The sequence below is a fragment of the Hemiscyllium ocellatum genome, chromosome 20, assembly GCF_020745735.1.
Source record: "Hemiscyllium ocellatum isolate sHemOce1 chromosome 20, sHemOce1.pat.X.cur, whole genome shotgun sequence".
Classification (NCBI taxonomy): Eukaryota; Metazoa; Chordata; class Chondrichthyes; order Orectolobiformes; family Hemiscylliidae; genus Hemiscyllium; species Hemiscyllium ocellatum.
The window spans coordinates 51,768,692-51,780,721 of NC_083420.1; the positions used below are offsets into that span (position 1 = coordinate 51,768,692).

The 12,030-nt window shown below is 40.5% G+C and overlaps 1 protein-coding gene across 1 annotated transcript in view; it reads left to right on the top strand.

The window, feature by feature from the left end:
• LOC132825288 (uncharacterized) overlaps positions 1-12,030 on the top strand; it is a 64,072-nt gene that overhangs the window by 18,453 nt on the left and 33,589 nt on the right. Inside the window, exons 8-14 of the mRNA XM_060840392.1 lie at positions 353-444; positions 2,010-2,128; positions 3,668-3,876; positions 4,273-4,373; positions 5,302-5,414; positions 5,558-5,725; positions 8,894-9,102. Coding sequence (XP_060696375.1) covers positions 353-444; positions 2,010-2,128; positions 3,668-3,876; positions 4,273-4,373; positions 5,302-5,414; positions 5,558-5,725; positions 8,894-9,102 — 1,011 coding nt within the window. The remainder of the gene's footprint in view (positions 1-352; positions 445-2,009; positions 2,129-3,667; positions 3,877-4,272; positions 4,374-5,301; positions 5,415-5,557; positions 5,726-8,893; positions 9,103-12,030) is intronic.

The following is a 12,030-nucleotide window of genomic DNA, read 5'->3' on the forward strand; positions in this document are numbered from 1 at the left end:
CATCTGGAGTTCTTTGTTTTATTTTACCTTAAGTTTAAATCTTTTGGTTATCCACCCTTTAGTCAATGGAGCTAGTTCTCATTATTTCTGTGATTTAAATAATTTATAATTGCATTGTGCATTAGATGCTTACATCAAATGCATATGTTAATTGTCATAATTAAATAATAATGGTTGGAATAGGTCTGTTATTCAATAATGATAGCCTGATAAGACAGCAGTAACTGTTGACGGCTATAGGTTACAAAGAATAAACTGGCAAGAGTTTGATAACTGATAATCATTTTAACTACATTTAGCTAATTTTCTAAGTAACTAAATGTTTATATTTGTGTTTAACGCTGACAATCAGTGTGCAAGGATTCAGCACAGGTCTGGCAGAGATGACATTGGATACAAAGGCAGCTCTGGAGGACTGGATCTTTAGTTACATCAATGCCACAGGTAAGTGATAGGAATACCAACACTTATTTGTTGAAGTGATAGGATTTCTTTCACAGATGATTTCAATTTGTTCCAGATTTGCTCAGACAGTTAAGATTATCAGTATAACTTGAAAGGTTCCTCAACATTTTAACTTGCGGAATACCTCAAGAATATGCCTAATTACAGTTTGGCAGAGCTTAGTAAAGTCATTAATTTACTTTCAGTTGATCTGTTCTGTGTTGAATGAAGACTGGCCATTTTTAAACTTCTTAAATCAGTTGTAAGCTCCTGAAGAGATCTTGATAGGGTAGACATGGAGAGAAAATGTGATTTTATTTATTATAGTCACATGTATCCAAGTACAGTGAAAAGTTTTGTTTTGCAAGCAGTACAGACAGATGATAGCAAACAAGAACATACAGGGACATACATATCATAGAGTGCTTAGACAGAGTGAGGTGTACAAATTACATCGCATGGGAGGTGGACAAAGCAAGATCAACATTAGGAAGATCAACATTATTTGAAGTTAGAGAGGTCCATTCAGCAGTTTAATAAGGCAGGGAAGAAGTTGTTCTTGAACCTGTTGGTGCGCGTGTTCAAGCTTCTGAATCTTCTGCCAAATTTTCTATTATGGGAGAATCTAGAACTAGGAATCACTGTTTAAGAATCAGGGGTCATCCTTTTAAAACTGAGATGAGGTGAAGTGTGTTCTCTTGGAGGCTGGTTGAGTCTTTGGAGCTTTCTTCCTGGCAAGGTCGCAGAAGCAGAGCACTTGAATATTTTAAAATAGAGCTAGCTATACTCTTGCTGGGGCAAAGGAGAGAAAATGTTGTGGAAGATCAATACAAATTTGAGGTTACAATCAGATCAGCCATGATCTTATTGAACGCTGCAGAATGGTATAGGGGCCAGAGAGCCTACTCCTGCCTCTTGTTTGTATGTTAGCTTAATTCTGAGTGCAATCAAAATTTTACAGCTGTTCTGAGTTTTAAAAACACAGATTGAAATGGTCAGTCTAAGGTCTGCTATGAATGAGAGAATCCCTTCAATGTGAGAGCAAGCCATTCAGCCTATCGAGTTCAGACTGACCCTCCCACCCTACCCTATAACCCTGCATTTCTCATAGCCAATCCACTTAACCTGCACATCTTTGGATTGTGAGAGGAAATCGGAGCACCTGAGGAGTCTCACGCAGACACAGGGAGAATGTGCAAACTTCACACAGACAGTCGACCAAGGCTGGGATTGAACGCAGGTCCCTGGTACTGTGCCACGCCCTATGTCACGCCCTATGTTGTGTCCTATTTCAGTCTCAAGCTTGCATGGTGAACAGATAGTTTGGGGTCCTATTTATACGATTTCTGACGTGGCCAACATTGTATGATGTGGAGCTAGAGGAATCTTAATGTGGATATTGATCAGTGAATGTAGGCTTGTGGTAGGCAATATTAGAGAATCCAAGCACCAATTCACATGAAGAATGTTGAGGAAAGGGTAAATTTTAATGAATTTATAATGTTCTGAATGCCTGTGGAAAAAAATTACAACTCGTGACTAATGTATTTCATGTTTAAACATAGGTGTGAGTTGCATCACCAATACGAGCAAGTCTGGGAAATGGTTGGTGAAGAACTGGGAATTCATCAATGATCTCATCAAGTCGGTGAATCTTAATCAGCAGAAAACAAACTCCACTCCAGTAAGTCCCCAAGACTATGTGAGAGCTGGCAGCAATTAGGGAAGGGGGTTCAGAAATACTTTTGATCTTAAAGAATCTCAACTGAAGTTTGTGATATAAGGACTATCATTTGGAAATTATCTTTGATAGCCTGAATGAAAGGATTGGTAAAGGATTGCTATATTTAATTGGAATTTACATTCAGTTTCAGTTAAAAACAGCACATGGACCTTTTGAGAATATTTTCACTCAGGGCTGTGTTACAAAGTTGTGTAGAGTGCTCGTGAAATGGAAGGCAGTTTGTTTGTTTAAATGATAGGAGGACAGAGTGCATGGTCCCTTTAAGAGATCAAGTACTTTTCAAAACTTGGAGGTTAAAAAAGTGACTGCAAGTAGCTGTAGATGTACAGTCAGCTAGAGACATAGAGTCATAGAAATGCACAGCATGGAAACAGACACTTCAGTCTGGGTAGGATAAATAGACAAAGTCTTTTCCCTGGAGTGGGGGAGTCCAGAATTGGAGGGCATAGGTTTAGGGTGAGAGGGAAAAGATATAAAAGAGACCTATGGGGCAACTTTTTAACGCAGAGGGTGGTAAGTTTATGGAATGAGCTGCCAGAGGAAGTGGTGGAGGCTACTACGATTGCAACATTTAAAAGGCATTTGGACGGGTATATGAATAGGAAGGGTTTGCGGGGATATGGGCCAGGTGCTGGCAGATGGGACTAGATTGGGTTGGGATAACTGGTTGGCATGGACGGGTTGGACCGAAGGGTCTGTTTTCACGCCAGGTTATTTGAGGTGATTGGTGATTAGTTCATTTGCATTTCTCTGTTACTCTGAACTAATCAATTGAAAAGTTAATGGAATGCCTTAAACTTACTGGTTGTGAATTTTATCAGTGATTTGAATTTGATAAGTAATTGGAAGAAAATCCTTTAGGATTAAAACACGTCAAAAATTCTTCTAGAGTTTCCTGTGAGAAAAATAAACGAACTCCATAGGGTCGGAGTAGTTCTCGTATGGTCGTTAGTTTCTTTAGCATGTTCACCTACTTGCCCTAAGGAATGTTAATTTCTCCAGTTAAAGAACAGGATAAGGAAGTTAGACCTATTTTGCCAATTCTTCCATTAACTTCCACTTGGAATTTTGAAGAATATTTTGGAGAATATTTAGAACTAAGCCTATTGGCTGAAATCCTTATGCCAAAATGCAAATAACTCTTGGCTTGCTACTTAATTTCCTACAAGAACACTATTGGATATCCCAAGACAAGGATGCCAAGAGTAAATTGGCACAATGACCTGTTTCCAGGTATTTGCTGCTTATATTCTGGTAACAGAAAGACTAAAAGTGCAAGATAAAGTGTAATTTAGTTGCTTGTCACTGATAAAGCAAATGAATAGCAAATGGATAATGGATAAATGAATCACAAGGCCTTTGTCAATATTCTTGCAGTATCCAATTGAACAAGTTCTGTGGAAAACAACATGTAAATTTTGAGAAAAGTTGATAATAGCTCATAGCAAAAATGCAACTTCCATTTTCTTTGCCTTTCAGATTAGCACGACGGTGATTCAAAACAAGACAGTAGGCGACTCATTACTCAACGGTATCTTTGGTGGCCTGGCACCCCTCTTTCCAGTGTTTAAACCTGAAAACTTCACTGAGTGGTTCAAGAAGAAGCTATCGTTCCTGTTACCCAGAATTACAAGCTCTGAGCTTGCTAGCATACCCACAAACATAACATGTGAATCTTATCAGGCCATGTAAGTATTTCTGCTCACATTATTAAGAATTGATGTGGAGATGCCAGTGTTGGACTGGGTTAGACAAAGTCAGTAGCCATACAACACCAGGTTATAATCCAACAGATTTATTTAAAATCACAAGGTGATGAAGGAGCACCATGCGAAAAGGTGGTGATCTTAATTGAACCTGTTGGACTTTAACCTGGAGTTATGTGACGTCTGACATTATTGAGAAAATATTGGTTAAAAGGAAGACTTAAGCTTTGTTTAGAACATTAAAAAATGGGAACTTTCATTTGTGTGGGGTTTCAAACAGTGTCTTTGTTTTAAACAAATTATTCACTTTGAATATTGAGAAATTCACTTTGAAGTTATTCATTTTGTGTGGATTTACATCCACTTATACTTTTACAGAATGAAAGGATTTAACAGTGTGGTAAGCTTCACATTGCCACAAATTGGTGATCTGTACAGATTTGGAAAAAACATCCTCTCCCAACATATCATTTTATCAGGTAATGCATGCATGATGTTTGATTGTACAGCTTTTATTTTCCACCTCTGTGAAGTATTTTAGCTTGGAATTAATAATGCTGTAGTGAAGCCTACTGTTATGCAGTTATTCATTACTTCCAGCCTGGTGGAGGGGTTAGGGAGAGGCAGAACAGTATGGGGCTGTTTTCCCTGGAATGTTGGAGGTTGAGGGGTGACCTTATAGAAGTTTATAAAATCATGAGGGGCATGGATAGGGTGAATAGCCAAAGTGTTTTCCCCAGGCTTGGGGAATCCAAAACTAGAAGGTGAGAAGAGAAAGATTTAAAAGGGACCCAAGGGACAATATTTTCACGCAGAGAGTAATGCATGTGTGGAATGAGCTGCCAGAGCAAGTGGTGGAAGCTGGTACAATTACAACATTTAAAAGGCATCTGAATGGGTATATATATAGGAAGGGTTTAGAGGGATATGGACCAAATGGGACTAGATTAATTTAAGATATCTGGTCGGCATGGAGTGGTTGGACCGAAGGGTTTGTTTCCATGATGTACAGCTCTATGACTCTATGATTCTTTGAACAGCTTCCTATATTGGATCCTTCTGCTTCCCTGATTTATCTTGGGAGACATCAGTGATTGCACCCATTATGCCATCTTCAGCTCTTTGTTGCCAGATCAGGATTGGCAGGGTAGAGTCTATTCAACCAAGTGTTGCTTGGTTATGAAGCAGCAATAAGTGTAATCTGCTGGAAATAAAATATGGTGCAAACATCGATGCAAAGCAGTGTGGAGAGAGGTGGATTAATCTGCTATCCAAATGATGCATCGGGAACAATTTTATTTCAGAGCTCACACAGGCTTCAGAATAAACCTCTCTGCTGGGTAAAGGACTTGTCTTGCTTTTTTTGTACAGCTCATGACACTGATTATTTCTCTCTGGGTTCATCAGGTTCAGAATGTGATGCTGATGTGAAAAAAGACCATGAAGAGATACAAAGGAAATTTATGCAATCCTTAAGAGGCTTGTCATTCAAGAGCTTCTTAGCTCTGAACTTTTCTGGAGTAAGTCGCAATTACAGCAGATTCTATATTGACTGTCAGACAAAATGGTAGACTGAAGAGTTTAATTGGAAGGGAGACAGATTTTTCTTTTTGTTCAGATGTTTTAAAAAATGTAATTGATAACATCACTTTCTTTTTCTTAGTTTGAGATATTGGATCTCCTGCCTCCACAAATACTTTCTGGGCTGACTGTGCACTCTGATGCTTTGAATGACATGGACAAAATCAGCCAAATCATTGACACACTTGCCAGCAAAAATTTCAGTGACCTGATTGCGTATTTGACACAATTTGTTGCTGATACAAAAGAGGTAACATAGCTTTTCTTTTGTTTTTGAAGCTTCCAATATCCATCGGAACTTTCAAAGTTACTTCCCTTACAGCCTTAAAACCTTTGTCTCAATTTACGAAATCTGCTGGGATTTTGTTTGGTACTGTTTAGTAGAGTTTTCTAAAACTTATTCTTTTAAAACTCTTCAAACTTATTTATGGGATGTGGGCATTGCTGGTGAGACCAGCCCTTATTGTCCATCCCTGACTGTTATTGAGAAGGTGCGGGCGAGCTGCCTTCCTGGACCATTGCAGTCCGTCTCATGTAGGTACACACACACTACTGTTAGAGAGATTGTTCTGGATTTGGACCCTGTGAGAATGAAGGAATTGCAATAAACTTTCATGACAAAGTGATGAGTGCACAGAGGCCAACTTGCAGTTGGTGATATTGCCAGGCACGAGGTCTCGCTGGATTGTGAGTTTGCAAGAGGCATGGTGAGTTGCTGCTGTGCGTTATGTTGACGGAACACTCAGTTGCCACTATGCTTTGGACAATAAGACAGTAAGTGTTGAAATGGTGAGTGGGTGCCAGTCAAATGAACTGTTTTGTCCTGGCTGGTGTCAAACTTAGAATGTTGTTGGGGCAGCACTCATCCAGGCAAGTGGAGCGTTTTCCATTGCTTATGACCCCAAATTTACAGCACAGCTCAATGTTTACAGAAGAAGAGTGCATGATTATACACAGAATGAAGAGATTATGAGACGAGTTTAAAAAGAAAGGAAATCATAGTAAAACTATGTAATTAAACTATCCAGGAGCAGAAAAGAAGATAGCAAAATAATTTACCGGCAGATCAGTTAAAACAGAAAGCTGGTATATGAATGAGTTAGCTTTACTGTCACGCGTTCGAAAAGGAGTACAGTTAAAAGTTTACAAGTCACCACTTATGGCGCAATCTTAGGTACAGTGCAAGTTTGTAGGGTAAAAACATATGGACAAATAAAGAAATAAGAAGTCCAGCTTCACAGATCATGGGAATAAACAAGAAAATGGAGAAATAAAATGTTCAGAACAACAGTTGATGGTGGGACCTAGCCTCCAGAGTGCACCAGGCCTTGAATCAGTATATCCCCATTTAAAATCAATTCACTTTAACGTTGTTTCATTTCAACATTGTTAATAAAATAATGATACATATTCTTTTGATATTGTTTCCTAGCCTGCCTCCTCTCAAGGCCTTTCCCCATTCTTCCATTCCCACACCTCCCATGCTGCACCTCGCTCAGTCCCTCTTCATTCCATCACCCCCCAATTTCTGTTTGAAAGTTTTCAAATTGAAAGGTCTTGCTTCCTGCGTTGGCTTTCTCTGCCTTGTGCCATTCTGAATTTGGAATTCATTTCCTGGGAACCACCTATGCTTCAAGTTGGTTTGTGCAAGCTGTTCTTTCTACATTGACCAGTATCTGCCACTAGATGGAGCTTGATGAATTAAAATCACACACAAATTTCATTATTTTTATTACTCGTTCATGGGATGAGAGTGTCACTGGCTAGGCCAGCATTTATTGCCCATTGCTGCAGTGTGACTACCTCTCAGAATGTACTATTTCTTGGCCTTGACATTAGCTACTGCTCAAGCTCTGAAACATGGAGCTCAAACCTCTGCAGCTGCACTGTTCTATATCACATGGGCTTGACTATGATTCCTCATAGTCCACAGATTGAGCATTTTGCTTCACTGAGCTGCCCTTCCATATCGTAATCTCACTTTGGTGTGATTTTCTATTCACTTATTTTTCTTGTATTTGGTTGTTGTAAAAACTTACATTTTTCAAAATCAAATGAGGCACAGTACTTCACAGCAACTGCTCACTAAGGAACACCTCTTCCTCCTTTTACTAAACTACCACTTTTTCCAAAGTTTAATGACAATGAGACACAACACACAACAGCAACTGCTCATAAAGGACCATCCTTTCCTGCTTTCACTGAGCCACCCACTCAGCAGGCTTAACTTCTTGCAATAAACCTTACCTACAGCCCTCCTTCCCCCACTTTGCACCAAAATTCCCTGAGCACTCACTGTGTCTCATCTCACTCCAGTCTCTGGTCTGATACTACCCTCTTATCTTGAGGATAGGTTGGTCTGTTATCCACTGGAGTGTATATAAAGAGAGGTGATTTTATTGAAACACATGTGATCCCAAGGGGACTACACAGGCTGGATAATGAAGGGATGTTTCCCCTTGTGGGAGAGACAAGAAGTAGTGGCCATAGTTCAAAATAAAACATCTCCCACTTAAATCCGAATTGAAGAGGATTTGTTTTGTCCCAGATGTTAGAGAATTTTAGGAACCTTCTCTCCTAGAGATTGGTGGAGACAGGTCATTGAAAAGGGAGGTGGGTTCTTTATTACGATCGAGTCAATGATTATTGAGGATTGGCAGGGATACAGAATACTCCAGTGAGACATAACGGGGTTAGTGTGCTGGAAATCAAATAAGAGTCACTACAATAGGTACAAATTTTAAAAAGTATTCAGAATTCCCCAATTTATCTGTCTTTGATCCGGTTGCGTATTATGTCACAGCTCATAGCTACTGCTGAAGGAAAAATAAACTGTTTTCTTCAGGCTTAAAGCAGTTTTTACTGCAGAGACCAGAGAAAGCTCCTGATGCTGTGTAGGTTCTGGTGACTTTTCCCTACCTTGTACACAGCCACAAGCTGTTCAGCTCCCTGGGGTTGAATCAATTATGAAATCTCACCAAATGCTAGAGAAGGAAAGAAGGGCCTTCTAGTATGCTCCTGTTTCTCATTCTTCTAGTACAGCTAACTTTGGATCTTACTTATCATCCCTTCGGCCACGTTCCACTGGAGTTAACACTGCAACGCATGGCAATAAACAAGGTCATTGATATTCAAACTCTCACATGTTACCTGGTCTCAGTGTGGACATTAAGAAAAGGGCTGATGTTGGATTCCAACATACCAGTAATGCCAAAGTGATCGCGCAATGGTTAAGTTGCAACTATCACAACCTCCAGCAATTTTCCTATCAACAGATAACCTTAAGTAACTAACATGCTCTGAATCTGCATAGGGTTGAGAGCTATCAGGAAACCAGCTTGAACATTTTTCAGTTTTGTTTTTTCCCATCTGAAAAATCCACAAATAATTAATACAATTGACCACACTTTCATTTCAGATGAATGTTACAACCTTTCAAAATACAACAATAAGACGCTTGATGCTGAGCAAGATCATGAAGTTGTTGGAACCGTTCTTTCCAAAGCTTAACACCAGCGACTACGTCGACTTGTTCCAGAGGAAATTATTTCTGCTGTTGCCTAGTATCACAGAAAAGGAGCTTGCCACCATACCCACCAACATAAGCTGTGAATCATATCAAGCAATGTAAGTATACAATGTTCCAAATAGCAAACATAGACTGGGACTGCCAAAGTGTTAAGAGTTTAGATGGAGAGGAATTTAAGTGTGCACAAAAAATTTTCTGATTCAGTATGTGGATGTACCTACTAGAGAAGGTGCAAACCTTGACCTACTCTTGGGAAATAAGGCAGGGCAGGTGACGGAGGTGTCAATGAGGGAGCACTTTAGGGCCAGTGACCATAATTCCATTAGATTTAAAGTAGTGATGGAAATGGATAGACCAGATCTAAAAGTTGAAGTTCTAAATTGGAAGATGGCTAATTTTGACAGTGTTAGGCAAGAACTTTCAACAAGTAAAAAGTGAGGTCTGCAGATGCTGGAGATCACAGCTGCAAATGTGTTGCTGGTCAAAGCACAGCAGGCCAGGCAGCATCTCAGGAATAGAGAATTCGACGTTTCGAGCATAAGCCCTTCCTGATGAAGGGCTTATGCTCAAAACGTCGAATTCTCTATTCCTGAGATGCTGCCTGGCCTGCTGTGCTTTGACCAGCAAGAACTTTCAACAGCTGATTGGGGGCAGATGATCGCAGGTAAAGGGCCAGTTGGAAAATGGGAAGCCTTCTGAAATGAGATAACGAGAGTTCAAGAGTCAATATGTTCCTGTTAGGGTGAAAGGGAAGGCTGGTAGGTATAGGGAATGCTGGATGACTAAAGAAATTGAGGGTTTGGTTAAGGAAAAGAAGAAAACATATGTCGGATATAGATAGGGTAGATCGAGTGAATCCTTAGAGTATAAAGGCAATAGGAGTATACTTGAGAGGGAAATCAGGAGGGCAAAACGGGGACATGAGATAGCTTTGGCAAATAGAGTCAAAGAGAATCTAAAGTTTTTTACAAATACATTAAGGACAAAAGGGTAACTAGGGAGAGAATAGGGCCCGTCAAAGATCAGCAAGGCGGCCTTTATGTGGAGCCGCAGAAAATGGGGGAGATACTAAATGAGTACTTTGCATCAGTGGAAAAGGACATGGAAGATATAGAATGTAGGGAAACAGATGGTGACATCTTGTAAAATGTCCATATCACAGAGGAGGAAGTGCTGTATGTCTTAAAACACATAAAAGTGGATAAATCCGTAGAACCTGATCAGGTTTACTCCAGAACTCTGTGAGAAGCTAGGGAAGTGACTGCTGGGCCTCTTGCCGAGTTATTTGTATCATGGATAGTCACAGGTGAGGTGCCAGAAGACTGGAGGTTGGCTAACGTGGTGCCATTGTTTAAGAAGGATGGTAAAGATAAGCCAGGGAACTATAGACCAGTGAGCCTGACATTGGTGGTGGGCAAGTTGTTGGAGGGAATCCTGAGGGACAGGATGTACATGTATTTGGAAAGGCAAGGACTAATTAGACTTTGTGCAAGGAAAATCATGTCTCACAAACTTGATTGAGTTTTTTTGAAGAAGTAACAAGGAGGATTGATGAGGGCAAAACAGTGGACGTGATCTATATGGACTTCAGTAAGATGTTCGACAAGGTTCCCCATGGGAGACTGATTAGCCAGGTTAGATCTCACGGAAAACAGGGAGAACTAGCCATTTGTATACAGAACTGACTCAAAGGTAGAAGACAGAGGGTGGTGGTGGAGGGTTATTTTTCAGACTGGAGGCCTGTGACCAGTGGAGTGCCACAAGGATCAGTGCTGGGTCCACTACTTTTCATCATTTATATTAATAATTTGGATGTGAGCATAAGAGATATAGTTAGAAAGTTTGCAGATGACACCAAAATTAGAGGTGTAGTGGACAGCAAAGAAGGTTACCTCAGATTACAACAGGATCTTGATCAGATGAAGTGGCAGATGGAGTTTAATTCAGATAAATGCGAGGTGCTGCATTTTGGGAAAGCAAATTTTAGCAGGACTTATACACTTAATGGTAAGATCCTAGGGAGTGTTGCTGAACAAAGAGACCTTGAAGTGCAGGTTCATACCTTCTTGAAAGTGGCGTCGCACGTGGAAAAGATAGTGAAGAAGCCGTTTGGTATGCTTTCCTTTATTGGTCAGAGTATTGTGTACAGGAGTTGGGAGGTCATATTGCAGCTGTACAGGACATTGATTGGCTACTTTTGGAATATTGCGTGCAGTTCTGGTCTCCTTCCTGTCAGAAAGATGTTGTGAAACTTGAAAGGGTTCAGAAAAGATTTACAAGCATGTTGCCAGGGTTGGAGGATTTGAGCTATGGGGAGAGGTTGAATAGGCTAGGGCTGTTTTCCCTAGAGCATCAGAGGCTGAGGGGTGACTTTATAGAGGTTTACAAAATTATGAAGGGCATGGATAGGATAAATAGACAAAGTCTCTTCCCTTGGGTGGAGGCGTCCAGAACTATAGGGTATAGGTTTAGGGTGTGAGAGGAAAGATATAAATGAGATCGAATGGGCACCTTTTTCACACAGAGGGTGGTACGTGTATGGAATGAGCTGCCAGAGGAAGTGGTGGAGGCTGGTACGATTACAGTATTTAAAAGACATCTGGATGAGTATATGAATAGGAAGAGTTTGGAGAGATATGGTGCTGACAGGTGGAACTAGATTGGGTTGAGGTATTTGGTCGGCATGGACAGGGTTGGATCTAAGGGTTTGTTTCCATGCTGTACATCTCTATGACTCTATGACTGAGAACAGACAAGAAGGTCGAATTATTCTACCTCTGTCAGTATCCACCGATGCTTAATAGCAAAGATCCGACTCTTGACAAAATGTCGCAGGGAATGATTGCCCCAGATTAGATTCCCTACAGTGTGGAAACAGGCCCTTCGGCCCAACAAGTCCACACCGATCCTCCGAAGTGCAACCCAACCAGACCCATTCCCCTACATTTACCCCTGACTAATGCACCTAACACTACGGGCAATTTAGCATGGCCAATTCACCTGACCTGCACATCTTTGGACTGTGG